This window comes from Salmo salar, chromosome 12 (assembly GCF_965601325.2).
Source record: "Salmo salar chromosome 12, fSalSal1, whole genome shotgun sequence".
NCBI lineage: Eukaryota > Metazoa > Chordata > Actinopteri > Salmoniformes > Salmonidae > Salmo > Salmo salar.
Window position 1 is genome coordinate 3,368,395 of NC_138302.1, and position 17,474 is coordinate 3,385,868.

General features: G+C 45.2%; 1 protein-coding gene across 1 annotated transcript; it reads left to right on the forward strand.

The window, feature by feature from the left end:
- The first annotated feature begins 3,883 nt into the window (after positions 1-3,883).
- Positions 3,884-17,271, forward strand: LOC106593022 (synaptogyrin-3). The gene is made up of 4 exons (XM_082958453.1): positions 3,884-4,329; positions 11,626-11,860; positions 13,198-13,343; positions 15,210-17,271. Exons 1-4 carry the CDS (start codon positions 4,225-4,227, stop codon positions 15,435-15,437), a joined length of 714 nt encoding a protein of 237 aa, XP_082814579.1. The 5' UTR covers positions 3,884-4,224; the 3' UTR covers positions 15,438-17,271.
- The last annotated feature ends 203 nt before the right edge of the window (positions 17,272-17,474 follow it).

Sequence of the window (17,474 nt, forward strand, 5' to 3'; positions counted from 1 at the left end):
CTATAGGCTCCATAATTCATCATGTGTGTCCTGTTGGCTCCAAAATTCAACATGTAAGTCCTGTAGGCTCCATAATTCATCATGTGTGTTATGTAGGCTCCATAATTCATCATGTGTGTTCTGTAGGCTCCATAATTCATCATGTGTGTCCTTCAGGCTCCAAAATTCATCATGTGTGTCCTGTAGGCTCTATAATTGTTCATGTGTGTTCTGTAGGCTCCATAATTCATCATGTGTGTTCTGTAGGCTCCATACCTCATCATGTGTGTTCTGTAGGCTCCATACCTCATCATGTGTTTTCTGTAGACTCCATAATTCATCATGTGTGTTCTGTAGGCTCCATATCTCATCATGTGTGTTCTGTTGGCTCCATAATTCATCATGTGTTTTCTGTAGACTCCATAATTCATCATGTGTGTTCTGTAGGCTCCATATCTCATCATGTGTGTTCTGTAGGCTCCATGCCGCCTCTACACTCTAACCACTAGGCTACCTGCCGCCACTCCATTCTAACCACTAGGCTACCTGCCTCCTCTATATTCTAACCACTAGGCTACCTGCTCTAAAAACTAGGCTACCTGCCGCCTCTACACTCTAACCGCTAGTCTACCTGCCACCTCTACACTCCAACCAATAGGCTACCTGCCGCCTCTACACTCTAACCACTAGGTTTCCTGCCGCCTCTACAGTCTCACCACTAGTCTACCTGCCACCTCTACACTCTAACCACTAGGCTACCTGCCGCCTCTACACTCTAACCACTTGGATACCTGCCTCCTCTACACTCTAACCACTAATCTACCTGCTGCCTCTACACTTTAACCACTAGGCTACCTGCAGCCTCTACACTATAACCACTAGGCTACCTGCCGCCTCTACACTCTAACCACTAGGCTACCTGTCGCCCTTCCACTCTAACCACTAGGTTTCCTGCCGCATCTACACTCTAACCACTAGGCTACCTGCCGCCATTCCACTCTAACCACTAGGCTACCTGCCGCCTCTACACTCTAACCACTAGGCTACCTGCCGCCTCTACACTCTAACCACTAGGCTACCTGCCGCCTCTACACTCTAACCACTAGGCTACCTGCCGCCTCTACACTCTAACCACTAGGTTTCCTGCCACCTCTACAGTCTCACCACTAGTCTACCTGCCACCTCTACACTCTAACCACTAGGCTACCTGCCGCCTCTACACTCTAACCACTTGGATACCTGCCTCCTCTACACTCTAACCACTAAGCTACCTGCTGCCTCTACACTTTAACCACAAGGCTACCTGCAGCCTCTACACTATAACCACTAGGCTACCTGCTGCCTCTACACTCTAACCACTAGGCTACCTGTCGCCCTTCCACTCTAACCACTAGGTTTCCTGCCGCATCTACACTCTAACCACTAGGCTACCTGCCGCCATTCCACTCTAACCACTAGGCTACCTGCCGCCTCTACACTCTAACCACTTGGATACCTGCCGCCTCTACACTCTAACCACTAAGCTACCTGCTGCCTCTACACTCTAACCACTAGCCTACCTGCCACCTCTACACTCTAACCACTAGGCAACCTGCCGCCCTTCCACTCTAACCACTAGGCTACCTGCCGCCTCTACACTCTAACCACTAGACTACCTGCTGCCTCTACACTTTAACCACAAGGCTACCTGCAGCCTCTACACTATAACCACTAGGCTACCTGCTGCCTCTACACTCTAACCACTAGGCTACCTGTCGCCCTTCCACTCTAACCACTAGGTTTCCTGCCGCATCTACACTCTAACCACTAGGCTACCTGCCGCCATTCCACTCTAACCACTAGGCTACCTGCCGCCTCTACACTCTAACCACTAGTTTACCTGCCGCCTCTACACTCTAACCACTAAGCTACCTGCCGCCTCTACACTCTAACCACTAGGCTACCTGCCGCCCCTCCACTCTAATCGCTAGGCTACCTGCCGCCTCTACACTCTAACCACTAGGCTACCTGCCGCCTCTACACTCTAACCACTAGTCTACCTGCCGCCCCTACACTCTAACCACTAGTCTACCTGCCGCCTCTACACTCTAACCACTTGGATACCTGCCGCCTCTACACTCTAACCACTAAGCTACCTGCTGCCTCTACACTCTAACCACTAGCCTACCTGCCACCTCTACACTCTAACCACTAGGCAACCTGCCGCCCTTCCACTCTAACCACTAGGCTACCTGCCGCCTCTACACTCTAACCACTAGACTACCTGCTGCCTCTACACTTTAACCACAAGGCTACCTGCAGCCTCTACACTATAACCACTAGGCTACCTGCTGCCTCTACACTCTAACCACTAGGCTACCTGTCGCCCTTCCACTCTAACCACTAGGTTTCCTGCCGCATCTACACTCTAACCACTAGGCTACCTGCCGCCATTCCACTCTAACCACTAGGCTACCTGCCGCCTCTACACTCTAACCACTAGTTTACCTGCCGCCTCTACACTCTAACCACTAAGCTACCTGCCGCCTCTACACTCTAACCACTAGGCTACCTGCCGCCCCTCCACTCTAATCGCTAGGCTACCTGCCGCCTCTACACTCTAACCACTAGGCTACCTGCCGCCTCTACACTCTAACCACTAGTCTACCTGCCGCCCCTACACTCTAACCACTAGTCTACCTGCCGCCACTCCACTCTAACCACTAGGCTACCTGCCGCCTCTATACTCTAACCACTAGGCTACCTGCCGCCTCTACACTCTAACCACTAGGCTACCTGCTCTAAAAACTAGGCTACCTGCCGCCTCTACACTCTAACCACTAGGCTACCTGCCGCCCCTGCACTCTAACCACTAGGCTACCTGCCGCCTCTACACTCTAACCTCTACAAATTGGAGACCTTTTAAATGTGATTAAGGGTTTTAGGGATGATTAAATGTAATACATATAGAAACAAACCTCCAGTAGAATATATTATGTTTTACAACCGATACTGGATAAATGGTCTGGTCCCGCTTCGTATCTGGGTTGATGATCTGCTGCTACTCAATATTTATTTTTGGCTTAACTACATGTTATCTTCTTATAATATGTCACCTAATAGGATTTAGAGAGATAGAGAGAGGTAGAGATAGAAGAAGAGAGAGCGATATTGAAAGAGAGAGAGAGAGCGAGAAAGAGAGAGAGAGAGAGCGAGACAGAGAGAGAGAGACAGAGAGAGAGAGGGAGAGAGACAGAGAGAGAGAGGGAGAGAGACAGAGAGAGAGACAGAGAGAGAGAAAGAGACAGAGAGAGAGACAGAGAGAGAAAGAGAGAGAGAGAGAGAGAAAGAGAGAGAGAGAGAGAGAGAGAGAGAGAGAGAGAGAGAGAAAGAGAGAGAGAAGGAGACAGAGAGAGAGACAGAGAGAGAAAGAGAGAGAGAGCGAGAAAGAGAGAGAGAGAGAGGGATATAGAAAGAGAGAGAGAGAAAGAGAGAGAGAGAGAGAGAGGGATATAGAAAGAGAGAGAGAGAGAAAGAGAGAGAGAGACAGAGAAATAGAGGGAGAGAGAGAGACAGAGATAGAGAGAGTGAGAGAGAGAGAGAAAGAGAGAGAGAGAGAGGGATATAGAAAGAGAGAGAGAGAGAGAAAGAGAGAGAAAGACAGAGAGAGAGTCGTAGCCCTGGATTCTGATCACCACATTAGAGAGATTATTTTGTCTTATTTCAACATTCATATTAATCAAGACTAGACAGGCCTATTCCCGGTTCTCTGTCTGACAGTTATTTAAGAGTTATTCCGGTTCCCACAGGGGGAAAGAAACCGGGAGGCGCTGTAGAGCCCGTCAGTGAGGCGCTGCAGAGTCCGTCCTTGAGGCGCTGTAGAGCCCGTCAGTGAGGCGCTGTAGAGCCCGTCAGTGAGGCGCTGTAGAGCCCGTCAGTGAGGCGCTGTAGAGCCCGTCAGTGAGGCGCTGTAGAGCCCGTCAGTGAGGCGCTGTAGAGCCCGTCAGTGAGGCGCTGTAGAGCCCGTCAGTGAGTCTGAGCGTCGGAGGCTACGGTATAAACGCGATTCACAGCAGAGCGAAAACGGGCTGATCTGAACGCCTCTTTTCATTCCTTCCTTTCCTCTCAGCCAGCCGCAATGCGAGACCAGACCGGAGACCAGACCCATGATATCTCTCACACAACGCCACTGAAACTAGGAGGAATAAACTGATTAATAAAATAAAAGAAGAAGACATTTTTAATAAAAAGGAATAGACGGGAGAGATGGAGCCCGTTGGCTCGTTTCTTCCCGGTAAAACCGGTACTTCGCATTTCGATCCGGTGGCTTTTGTCAAACGGCCGCGAACCATCCTCAGACTACTGTGCTGGGTGAGCGACAAATCAACGAGACTCGTATGTATGTGTGTAGTCTACTTTAGGCCTGAATGTATAAATATATATATATATATATATAATGTCTATAATGTCTATAAATGTATATATATATAATGTCTATAATGTCTATAGAAACATAACCCGTCGCTGTAATATTTGGCTGTGCGTCATCCGTGTTTTGTTTTTAATTCTGCATCAATGGAGGGATTGTGTTTTTTCTTCTTCTTCTTCTTCTTCCCCCATTGTCATCCTCCGTATCCAGGGGGGATTAGGTAAAAAAAAAACATCAAAACCAAACATGGAGGGAAGTATCACGATGCCTTTATTCCTTAATAATAAATAATTTAAAAAAGGGGGGGTAATGTAGTCTGGCCTATCTGGTTTATGGTTTATAATAACCCAGGGGGGTAATGTAGTCTGGCCAAGCTGGTTTATGGTTTATAATAACCCAGGGGGGGTAATGTAGTCTGGCCTAGCTGGTTTATGGTTTATAATAACCCAGGGGGGGTAATGTAGTCTGGCCTATCTGGTTTATGGTTTATAATAACCCAGGGGGGTAATGTAGTCTGGCCTAGCTGGTTTATGGTTTATAATAACCCAGGGGGGGTAATGCAGTCTGGCCTAGCTGGTTTATGGTTTATAATAACCCAGGGGGGGTAATGTAGTCTGGCCTAGCTGGTTTATGGTTTATAATAACCCAGGGGGGGTAATGTAGTCTGGCCTAGCTGGTTTATGGTTTATAGTGACCCGGGGGGGTAATGTAGTCTGGCCTAGCTGGTTTATGGTTTATAATGACCAAGGGGGGGGTAATGTAGTCTGGCCTAGCTGGTTTATGGTTTATAATGACCCAGGGGTAATGTAGTCTGGCCTAGCTGGTTTATGGTTTATAATGACCAGGGGGGGGTAATGTAGTCTGGCCTAGCTGGTTTATGGTTTATAATGACCCAGGGGGATAATGTAGACTGGCCTAGCTGGTTTATGGTTTATAATAACCCAGGGGGGGTAATGTAGTCTGGCCTAGCTGGTTTATGGTTTATTATAACCCAGGGGGGGGGTAATGTAGTCTGGCCTAGCTGGTTTATGGTTTATAATAACCCAGGGGGGTAATGTAGTCTGGCCTAGCTTGTTTATGGTTTATAATGAACCGGGGGGGGTAATGTAGTCTGGCCTAGCTGGTTTATGGTTTATAATGACCGGGGGGGTGGGTAATGTAGTCTGGCCTAGCTGGTTTATGGTTTATAATAACATGGGAGGGGGTAATGTAGTCTGGCCTAGCTGGTTTATGGTTTATAATAACCCGGGGTGGGGTTAATGTAGTCTGACCTATCTGGTTTATGGTTTATAATAACCCAGGGGGGGTAATGTCTTCTGGCTTAGCTGGTTTATGGTTTATAATAACCCAGGGGGGGCAATGTTGTCTGGCCTAGCTGGTTTATGGTTTATAATAACACAGGGGGGGTAATGTAGTCTGGCCTAACTTGTTTATGGTTTATAATGACCCGGGGGGGGGGGGGTAATGTAGTCTGGCCTAGCTGGTTTGTGGTTTATAATGACCCGCGGGGGGGGGGGGTAATGTAGTCTGGCATAGCTGGTTTATGGTTTATAATAACCCAGGGGGGGGGGTAATGTAGTCTGGCCTAGCTGGTTTATGGTTTATAATGACCGGGGGGGAGGGGGTAATGTAGTCTGGCCTAGCTGGTTTATGGTTTATAATGACCCGGGGGGGGGGGGTAATGTAGTCTGGCCTATCTGGTTTATGGTTTATTATAACCCAGGAGGGGGTAATGTAGTCTGGCCTAGCTGGTTTATGGTTTATAATAACCCAGGGGGGGTAATGTAGTCTGGCCTAGCTTGTTTATGTTTTATAATGACCCGGAGGGGGGGTAATGTAGTCTGGCCTAGCTGGTTTATGGTTTATAATGACCGGGGGGGGGGGTAATGTAGTCTGGCCTAGCTGGTTTATGGTTTATAATAACATGGGGGGGGGGGGTAATGTAGTCTGGCCTAGCTGGTTTATGGTTTATAATAACCCGGGGTGGGGGTAATGTAGTCTGACCTATCTGGTTTATGGTTTATAATAACCCAGGGGGGGTAATGTCTTCTGGCTTAGCTTGTTTATGGTTTATAATAACCCAGGGGGGGCAATGTTGTCTGGCCTAGCTGGTTTATGGTTTATAATAACGCTGGAGGGGGTAATCTATTCTGGCCTAGCTGGTTTATTGTTTATAATAACCCAAGGGGGGGTAATGTAGTCTGGCCTAGCTGGTTTATGGTTTTTAATGACCCAGGGATGGGGTAATGTAGTCTGGCCAAGCTGGTTTATGGTTTATAATGACCCAGGGAGGGGGGGTAATGTAGTCTGGCCTAACTGGTTTATGGTTGATAATGACCCGGGGGGGGTAATGTAGTCTGGCCTAGCTGGTTTGTGGTTTATAATAACCCATTGGGGGTAATGTAGTCTGGCCTAGCTGGTTTATGGTTTATAATAACACAAGGGGGGGGTAATGTAGTCTGGCCTAGCTGGTTTATGGTTTATAATGACCCATTGGGGGGGTAATGTAGTCTGGCCTAGCTGGTTTATGGTTTTTAATGACCCAGGGATGGGGTAATGTAGTCTGGCCAAGCTGGTTTATGGTTTATAATGACCCAGGGGGGGGGGTAATGTAGTCTGGCCTAACTGGTTTATGGTTGATAATGACCCGGGGGGGGGGGGTAATGTAGTCTGGCCTAGCTGGTTTATGGTTTATAATGACCCAGGGGTGGTAATGTAGTCTGGCCTAGCTGGTTTATGGTTTATAATAACACGGGGGGGTAATGTAGTCTGGCCTAGCTGGTTTATGGTTTATAATGACCCGGGGGGGGGGGGTAATGTAGTCTGGCCTAGCTGGTTTATAATAACACAGGGGGGGATAATGTAGTCTGGCCTAACTGGTTTATGGTTTATGATGACCCGCGGGGGGGGGGGGTGATGTAGTCTGGCATAGCTGGTTTATGGTTTATAATAACCCAGGGTGGGGGTAATGTAGTCTGGCCTAGCTGGTTTATGGTTTATAATGACCGGGGGGGGGGGGGGTGGTAATGTAGTCTGGCATAGCTGGTTTATAGTTTATAATGACCCATTGGGGGGGTAATGTAGTCTGGCCTAGCTGGTTTATGGTTTTTAATGACCCAGGGATGGGGTAATGTAGTCTGGCCTAGCTGGTTTATGGTTTATAATAACCAAGGGGGGGTAATGTAGTCTGGCCTAGCTGGTTTATGGTTTATAATAACACGGGGGGGGGTAATGTAGTCTGGCCTAGCTGGTTTATGGTTTATAATGACCCAGGGAGGAGGGGTAATGTAGTCTGGCCTAACTGGTTTATGGTTTATAATGACCCAGGGGTTGGGGGGTAATGTAGTCTGGCCTAGCTGGTTTATTATAACCCGGGGGGGGTAATGTAGTCTTTCCTGGCTGGTTTATGGTTTATAATTACACAAGGGGGGGGGGGGGGTAATGTAGTAGACTGTATCCTGTAGTTTATAACTGTTTGCTAGCTTAACGATTCCAATAGGAATTACACATCACATTGCAGCATAATGGGATTTACGGTTCGGGTTGAAAAACATTCTGGTAAATTTCACAGGTTTTCCAGAAATCCTGGTTGGAAGATCACTGGGAAATATTTTGGGAACGTTCGTGGAATTCTGCCACACAACTTGCAGGCCCGACGTGCCCGACGTGGCCTGTAAACCATGAGTTTCAGACCTGCTGTATAAGGTCCCGACGTGGCCTGTAAACCATGAGTTTCAGGCCCTGCTGTATAAGGTCCCGACGTGGCCAGTAAACCATGAGTTTCAGACCCTGCTGTATAAGGTCCCGACGTGGCCTGTAAACCATGAGTTTCAGGCCCTGCTGTATAAGGTCCTGACGTGGCCAGTAAACCATGAGTTTCAGGCCGTTGTATAAGGCCCCGACGTGGCCTGTAAACCATGAGTTTCAGGCCCTGTTGTATAAGGCCCCGATGTGGCCTGTAAACCATGAGTTTCAGGCCCTGCTGTATAAGGTCCCGACGTGGCCTGTAAACCATGAGATTCAGGCCCTGCTGTATAAGGCCCCGATGTGGCCTGTAAACCATGAGTTTCAGGCCCTGCAGTATAAGGCCCCGACGTGGCCTGTAAACCATGAGTTTCAGGCCCTGCTGTATAAGGCCCCGACGTGGCCTGTAAACCATGAGTTTCAGGGTGAAGGCCAACAGAACTGAAAATCAACGAAGTCAACAACCATTTTCTCTCCGTTACTAAAAACAAACATATACAGTCATGGGATGCAACCGTTAGATTCAATCGAAAAGGCAAGTCACGCTGGGAAATTATTGGAGGCTTAGTGGGGGGCGATAAACCGAAGTAAACATTACAACATCAACAACAACAACAACAACGACTCCTGTTGAGGTGTAACTGCTATTTAAGATTCTAAACTACATTATTGTAGGTCGTTGGTTTTTACAGTGCAGCAACGTGTGTGTGTGTGTGTGTGTGTGTGTGTGTGTGTGTGTGTGTGTGTGTGTGTGTGTGTGTGTGTGTGTGTGTGTGTGTGTGTGTGTGTGTGTGTGTGTGTTTTCAAGTGTTGGTGTAAATTATTATTTATTAATTATTATTAAATTATTATTTTTATTTTTTTAAGTCCTACTGCTCAGTAAATATTATTGATCTCCGAACTAACTTTTTCTACTGAATGACTCTCCCCCTCTACTCTCTCTCCTCTCCCCCTCTACTCTCTCTCCTCTCCTCTCCCCTTCTACTCTCTCTCCTCTCCTCCCTCTCTCCTCTCTCCTCTCCTCTCTCTCCCTTCCTCTCTCTCCTCTCTCCCCCTCCCTCTCCTCTCTCCCCTCTCTCCTCTCTCCTCTCTCTCCCTTCCTCTCTCTCCTCTCCTCTCTTTCTCCCTGCTCTCCCTCACCTCTCACCCTCCCTCCCTCTCCCTCCTGTCTCGCCCTGCCTCTCCCTCCCAAAATTGCCAAAAGATCAATGTTACAGCTGTATTGAATCATATCCCTATGAGTAATTAACTAGTCGTTTTCTCTCCTCCAGGTAGTGTTCAGCTGTATAGTAATTCATTAAATGTGATGTCTCTCCTCCAGGTATTCTCTATGGTACTGTTCAGCTGTATAGTAATTTAAAGGTAATGTCTCTCCACCAGGTATTCTCTACGGTCGTGTTCAGCTGTATAGTAATTCATTAAAGGTGATGTCTCTCCTCCAGGTAGTGTTCGGCTGTATAGTAATGAATTAAAGGTGATGTCTCTCCTCCAGGTATTCTCTATGGTCGTGTTCAGCTGTATAGTAATTAATTAAAGGTGATGTCTCTCCTCCAGGTATTATCTATGGTCGTGTTCAGCTGTATAGTAATTAATTAAAGGTGATGTCTCTCCTCCAGGTATTCTCTATGGTCGTGTTCAGCTGTATAGTAATTAATTAAAGGTGATGTCTCTCCTCCAGGTATTCTCTATGGTCGTGTTCAGCTGTATAGTAATTAATTAAAGGTGATGTCTCTCCTCCAGGTATTCTCTATGGTCGTGTTCAGCTGTATAGTAATTAATTAAAGGTGATGTCTCTCCTCCAGGTATTCTCTATGGTCGTGTTCAGCTGTATAGTAATTAAAGGTGATGTCTCTCCTCCAGGTATTCTCTATGGTCGTGTTCAGCTGTATAGTAATTAATTAAAGGTGATGTCTCTCCTCCAGGTAGTGTTCAGCTGTATAGTAATTAATTAAAGGTGATGTCTCTCCTCCAGGTATTCTCTATGGTAGTGTTCAGCTGTATAGTCATTAATTAAAGGTGATGTCTCACCTCCAGGTATTCTCCATGGTAGTGTTCAGCTGTATAGTAATTAATTAAAGGTGATGTCTCTCCACCAGGTGTTCTCTATGGTAGTGTTCAGCTGTATAGTAATTAATTAAAGGTGATGTCTCTCCTCCAGGTATTCTCTATGTTCGTGTTCAACTGTATAGTAATTAATTAAAGGTGATGTCTCTCCTCCAGATATTCGTTATGGTCGTGTTCAGCTGTATAGTAATTAATTAAAGGTGATGTCTCTCCTCCAGGTATTCTCTATGGTAGTGTTCAGCTGTATAGTAATTAATTAAAGGTGATGTCTCTCCACCAGGTATTCTCTATGGTAGTGTTCAGCTGTATAGTAATTAATTAAAGGTGATGTCTCTCCTCCAGGTATTCTCTATGGTAGTGTTCAGCTGTATAGTAATTAATTAAAGGTGATGTCTCTCCTCCAGGTATTCTCTATGGTCGTGTTCAGCTGTATAGTAATTAATTAAAGGTGATGTCTCTCCACCAGGTATTCTCTATGGTCGTGTTCAGCTCTATAGTAATTAATTAAAGGTGATGTCTCTCCTCCAGGTATTCTCTATGGTCGTGTTCAGCTGTATAGTAATTAATTAAAGGTGATGTCTCTCCTCCAGGTATTCTCTATGGTAGTGTTCAGCTCTATAGTAATTAATTAAAGGTGATGTCTCTCCTCCAGGTCGTGTTCAGCTGTATAGTAATTAATTAAAGGTGATGTCTCTCCTCCAGGTATTCTCTATGGTCGTGTTCAGCTGTATAGTAATTAATTAAAGGTGATGTCTCTCCTCCAGGTATTCTCTATGGTCGTGTTCAGCTGTATAGTAATTAATTAAAGGTGATGTCTCTCCTCCAGGTATTCTCTATGGTAGTGTTCAGCTGTATAGTAATTAATTCAAGGTGATGTCTCTCCTCCAGGTATTCTCTACTGTTCAGCTATATAGCAATTAATTAAAGGTGATGTCTCTCCTCCAGGTAGTGTTCAGCTGTATAGTAATGAATTAAAGGTGATGTCTCTCCTCCAGGTATTCTTTATGGTCGTGTTCAGCTGTATAGTAATGAATTAAAGGTGATGTCTCTCCCCCAGGTATTCTCTATGGTAGTGTTCAGCTGTATAGTAATTAATAAAAGGTGATGTCTCTCCTCCAGGTATTCTCTATGGTCGTGTTCAGCTGTATATTAATTCATTAAAGGTGATGTCTCTCCTCCAGTTGTTCTCTACGGTAGTGTTCAGCTGTATAGTAATGAATTAAAGGTGATGTCTCTCCCCAAAGGTATTCTCTATGGTCGTGTTCAGCTGTATAGTAATTAATTAAAGGTGATGTCTATCCTCCAGGTATTCTCTATGGTCGTGTTCAGCTGTATAGTAATTAATTAAAGGTGATGTCTCTCCACCAGGTATTCTCTATGGTGGTGTTCAGCTGTATAGTAATTCATTAAAGGTGATGTCTCTCCTCCAGGTGTTCTCTATGGTCGTGTTCAGCTGTATAGTGAACGAAGGCTACATGAACATCGGCAGCGAGCGGTTGCTATGCGTCTTCAATAAGAACGCCGACGCCTGTAACTACGGCGTTACCGTGGGCGTGGTCTGTTTCCTAGGCAGCGTCTGCTTCCTGGTTGTGGACATCTACTTCCCCACCATCCACAGTGTCCGACTCAGGAGGAGAGCAACTCTCATCGACATGGTCTTCTCTGGTACACACACACACACACACACACACACACACACACACACACACACACACACACACACACACACACACACACACACACACACACACACACACACACACACACACAGACACACACACACACACACACACCTTACACACATTAGACACACACACCTTACACACATTACAAACACACACACACACACATTACACACACCTCACACACACACACACATACACCTTTCACAGACACACACATGTTACAAACATACACACACACACACACACAATATATACACACACATCCACACACACAATATATACACACACATCCACACACACACACACACACACACACACACACACACACACACACACACACACACACAAACACACTTCACACACATTGGACACACACACACACACATTACAAACACACACACACACACGTTACACACACACACATTACACGCACGCACACACACACACACACACACACACACACACACACACACACACACACACACACCTCACACACACATACACCTTACACAGACACACACACGTTACAAACATACACACACACACACACACACACACACACACACACACACACACACACACACACACACACACACACACACACACACACACGTTACAAACACACACACAAACATTATATATACACACACACACATTATATACACACACACACACACACACACACACACCTTACACACCTTACACACACACACGCACACTCGCACCTCACACACACACACTTCACACACACACACACACACACACACCTTACACACATTACACACACACACACCTTACACACATTACACACACACACACCTTACACACATGACAAACACACACACACACGTTACACACACACATTATATACACACACACACACACACACACACACACACACACACACACACACACACACACACACACACACCTTACACACACACACACACGCACCTCACACACACACACTTCACACACACACACACAACTTACACACATTACACACACACACACACACACACCTTACACACATTACACACACACACCTTACACACATGACAAACACACTACACACACGTTACACACACACACACACATTACACACACATTACACACACACACACACACACACACACACACACACACACACACACACACACACACACACACACACACACACACACACACACACACACACACACACACACACACACACACACACACACACACACACACACACACACACACATCCACAGGCCATGTTATCTCTGGAGGTCTGTTTTCTGAACCATCTGTCCTGTTGGTCCCGCCCCCCAGCCCTGGCCAGTTTCCTGTGGTTCGTGGGTTTCTGTTTCCTGGCCAATCAGTGGCAGCAGACGACAGAAGAAGAGCTCCCATTGGCTCAGGGCTCCGACGCCGCCAGGGCCACTGTTGCCTTTTGCTTCTTCTCTATCCTCACCTGGGTAAGAGACACCTGTGTAATGTGTGTGTGTGGATCCATAAGAAACCCCAGGAAGAGTAGCTGCTGCCTTGGCAGGAACTAATGGGGATCCATAATAAACCCCAGGAAGAGTAGCTGCTGCCTTGACAGGAACTAATGGGGATCCATAATAAACCCCAGGAAGAGTAGCTGCTGCCTTGGCAGGAACTAATGGGGGTCCATAATAAACCCCAGGAAGAGTAGCTGCTGCCTTGGCAGGAACTAATGGGGATCCATAATAAACCCCCAGGAAGAGTAGCTGCTGCCTTTGCGGGAACTAATGGGGATCCATAATAAACCCCAGGAAGAGTAGCTGCTGCCTTGAGAGGAACTAATGGGGATCTATAATAAACCCCAGGAAGAGTAGATGCTGCCTTGAGAGGAACTAATGGGGATCCATAATAAACCCCAGGAAAAGTAGCTGCTGCCTTGATTTTGTATATGTTTATATGGTCTGTTCTTTGTTTTGTTTTGGCCCAAAATATTGTAGAAGTCGTTTATCCATACATCTCCATTTTGGGATAGATAATTCTTCGTGTTGTTGTTTGTTTTCCAATTTTGTTTTGTGTATCTGTATGTAGCGATTCACCATAACGAAGTCGAAAGATCAGGTTTTCTGGGCGTCTTTGTGTTTTTTTTTTTTTTTTTTGTCTCGTTTGAAATGTTTCGATTTGACAGTGAAGCTGAGAGGTCAAATACACTGTTTTAGGTTTTCTATTGACAGATTTACACCTTCACTATTACAACGAAATGTTTTGTCCAGGAAGTTGAATTTGTTATAGGACAATTGTTTTTTTGGTTTCTACCCTCCTTCCATCCTATAGTATGTCTTAATAGTATTTATAATATTAGTATTTATTTAGTATTTATAATAATAGTATTTATTTAGTATTTATAATAATAGTATTTATTTAGTATTTATAATAATAGTATTTATTTAGTATTTATAAAAATACTATTTATTTAGTATTTATAAAAAATACTATTTATTTAGTATTTATAATAATAGTATTTATTTAGTATTTATAATAATAGTACTTATTTAGTATTTATAATAATAGTACTTATTTAGTATTTATTCAGTATTTATAATAATATTATTTATTTAGTATTTATAATAATAGTATTTAGTTAGTATTTATAATAATAGTATTTATTTAGTATTCATAATAATAGTATTTATTTAGTATTTATAATAATAGTATTTATTTAGTATTTATTTAGTATTTATAATAATAGTATTTATTTAGTATTTATAATAACAGTATTTATTTAGTATTTATAATAACAGTATTTGTTTAGTATTTATAATAATAGTATTTATTTAGTATTTATAATAATAGTATTTATTTAGTATTTATAATAATAGTATTTATTTATTTTTCGGCTTCGATGCCTCGTTGGTTGAGTATTTCTCCGTTCAACGTAGACTGTGATTCTGCTGTGAGCTGATAAAGGGGATGTCAGTGGGATGACTGTGAACGCTCTGAGAGACTCTGGGTTGAGGTCAGTGATAAAGTAGTCTACAGTACTACTGCCAAGAGATGAGCTATAGGTGTACCTACCGTAGGAGGCCCCTGGAAGCCTACCATTTAACTATGTACAGACCCAGCGTGTAACAGAGCTGTAGGAGTTGTGACCCGTTTTGTTGTTTGTTGTTGTTGTTGTTAATTACGTTGTCGTAGTTGTTGTCTAGAGCGACAAATCTGAGGAAGGGGATTCTGTCCCACCTTGTGTGCTGAGGATCTCAGGTTTCTTGCTCGCTGGATTACCTTTAGAGAAACTCCTGTTACTATGGTTACCTTGACTACTGCTTTAATAACGAACGCCTCTGACCTTTGACCTCCAGGCTGGCCTGACGGCGCTCGCCCTCCAGACGTTCATCAACCTGTTCCAAAACTTCAGCCTCTTCACCGATCAGCTCGACGACAACGCCGGATACCGCGACAACGCCCGAGGCGCGCCCGTCGCCAACGGAGTCACCGTAGTAACCACCAACCCTTACCAGCAGGCGCCTCCCTTCAGCGAAACTCTGAGTCTGGACCCTTCTGCCCTCACAGCTGCTCCTGTCTTCTAGAGGGAGAGAGAGGAGAGATGGAGAGAGAGGGAGAGAAGAGAGAGAGGGAGAGAGGAGAGAGGAGAGAGATGGAGAGAGAGAGGGAGAGAGAGGGGGAGAGGAGAGATGGACAGAGAGGGGGAGAGGGAGAGGGAGAGAGGAGAGATGGGGAGAGGAGAGATGGAGGGAGAGGGGAGAGGGGAGATGGAGAGGAGAGAGAGGAGAGAGAGGTGGAGGGAGAAATGGAGAGATGAGAAGGAGAGAGGGAGAGAGAGAGATGGAGAGAGGAGAGATGGAGAGAGGAGAGATGTGGAGAGGAGAGAGAGGTGGAGGGAGAAATGGAGAGATGAGAGAGAGAGAGATGGAGATGGAGAGAGGAGAGATGGAGAGATGGAGAGAGGGAGGGAGAGATGGAGAGAGATGGATAGAAGAGAGATGAAGGGAGAGATGGAGAGAGGAGAGATGAAGGGAGAGATGGAGAGAGGAGAGTGATGAGAGATGGAGAGAGAGATGGAGAGAGAGATGGAGAGAGAGAGAGATGGAGAGAGAGATGGAGAGATGGAGAGAGAGATGGAGCGATGGAGAGATAGATATGGAGAGATGGAGAGATGAGATAGAGATGGAGAGAGAGAGAGATGGAGAGAGAGAGAGATGGAGAGAGAGAGAGATGGAGAGAGAGAGAGAGATGGAGAGAGAGATGGAGAGATGGAGAGAGAGATATGGAGAGATGGAGAGATGGAGATAGAGATGGAGAGAGAGAGAGATGGAGAGATGGAGAGAGAGAGATGGAGAGAGAGAGAGATGGAGAGATAGAGAGATGGAGAGATAGAGAGATGGAGAGAGGAGAGAGAGGGAGGGAGAGAGACAGAGAGGGAGAGAATAGAGAGTAGGAGAGAGGAGAGAGAGGGAGGGAGAGACAGAGAGGGAGAGAATAGAGAGTAGGAGAGAGTTTCTCGGTGTGTGACCGTGTTGACATGACAGAGGTTGTGTAGCTTCAAGATGCTGTGGGTTAGCCTGATTGGCCGACTGAGGGTCAGGTGATGTTGGCTCTCTGTCACCACGGCAACTGCTGGCTCAGTCTCGGATTCACACAGAGGCCATTTTACCCTGAGAGGTATATAACATTGTTGTAAATATATCAGTCTACATCACCTTATGAAGGTCCTGTGGAACTCAGTATTAAAGCTGGAGGAGAGAGAGAGAATAGAGAGAGAGAATAGAGAGAGAGAATAGGCTACCCGTCCTGTTGGGGGAGGACGCAGAGAGCTGTGGGTTGGCAGCGCACTACATTGCTGCCTGCCATAAGTTGAGGGACAGTGTCTGACAGACCAATAAACCTGCACATGTCCTCTACTGTATGATTATTGTTATTGTTCAATGTGTTGGTTATTTTGACCCTTGGTTATTGTTGTTACTGTTGTCCCGTTGACAATATTTGATTCTCATTTTTATTTATTTTTATATTGTAAATATCCAAAATAAGCTTTGGCAATATGTATATTGTTACGTCATGCCAATAAAGCGAATTGAATTGAATTGAATTGAATTGAATAGAGAGAGAGACAGAGAGAGAGAGACAGAGAGAGAGAGACAGAGAGAGAAACAGAGAGAGAGACAGAGAGAGAAACAGAGAGACAGAGAGAGAGACAGAGAGAGAGACAGAGAGAGAGAGAGAGAGAGAGACAGAGAGAGACAGAGAGAGAGAGAGAAACAGAGCGACAGAGACTAGAGAGAGAGACCTCGATTAGAATGGCTGTAAATCCTGTTATAATGTGAAATAATTCATGTCATTAAATATTTTATTGTCAAATGCCAAAGCTGGAATATGAAATATAAAACAAAAGGAAAACAAGAACCTCCGCTGTGTGCCGCGTCTCATTGGTGGATTTATTTTATTTATGGTGATTTGATTGGTTGATTGAAAATATTTCTGTTTTTGAATCTTTAGCAACCTGCCTAGATACTGTAGTGGGTCAAAGCTGTGAGCTGGAATACCTTGGTGGAGCATGGGTGGAATCCCAACGTCAATCCAACGTCTGTTCAACCTTAAAACATGGG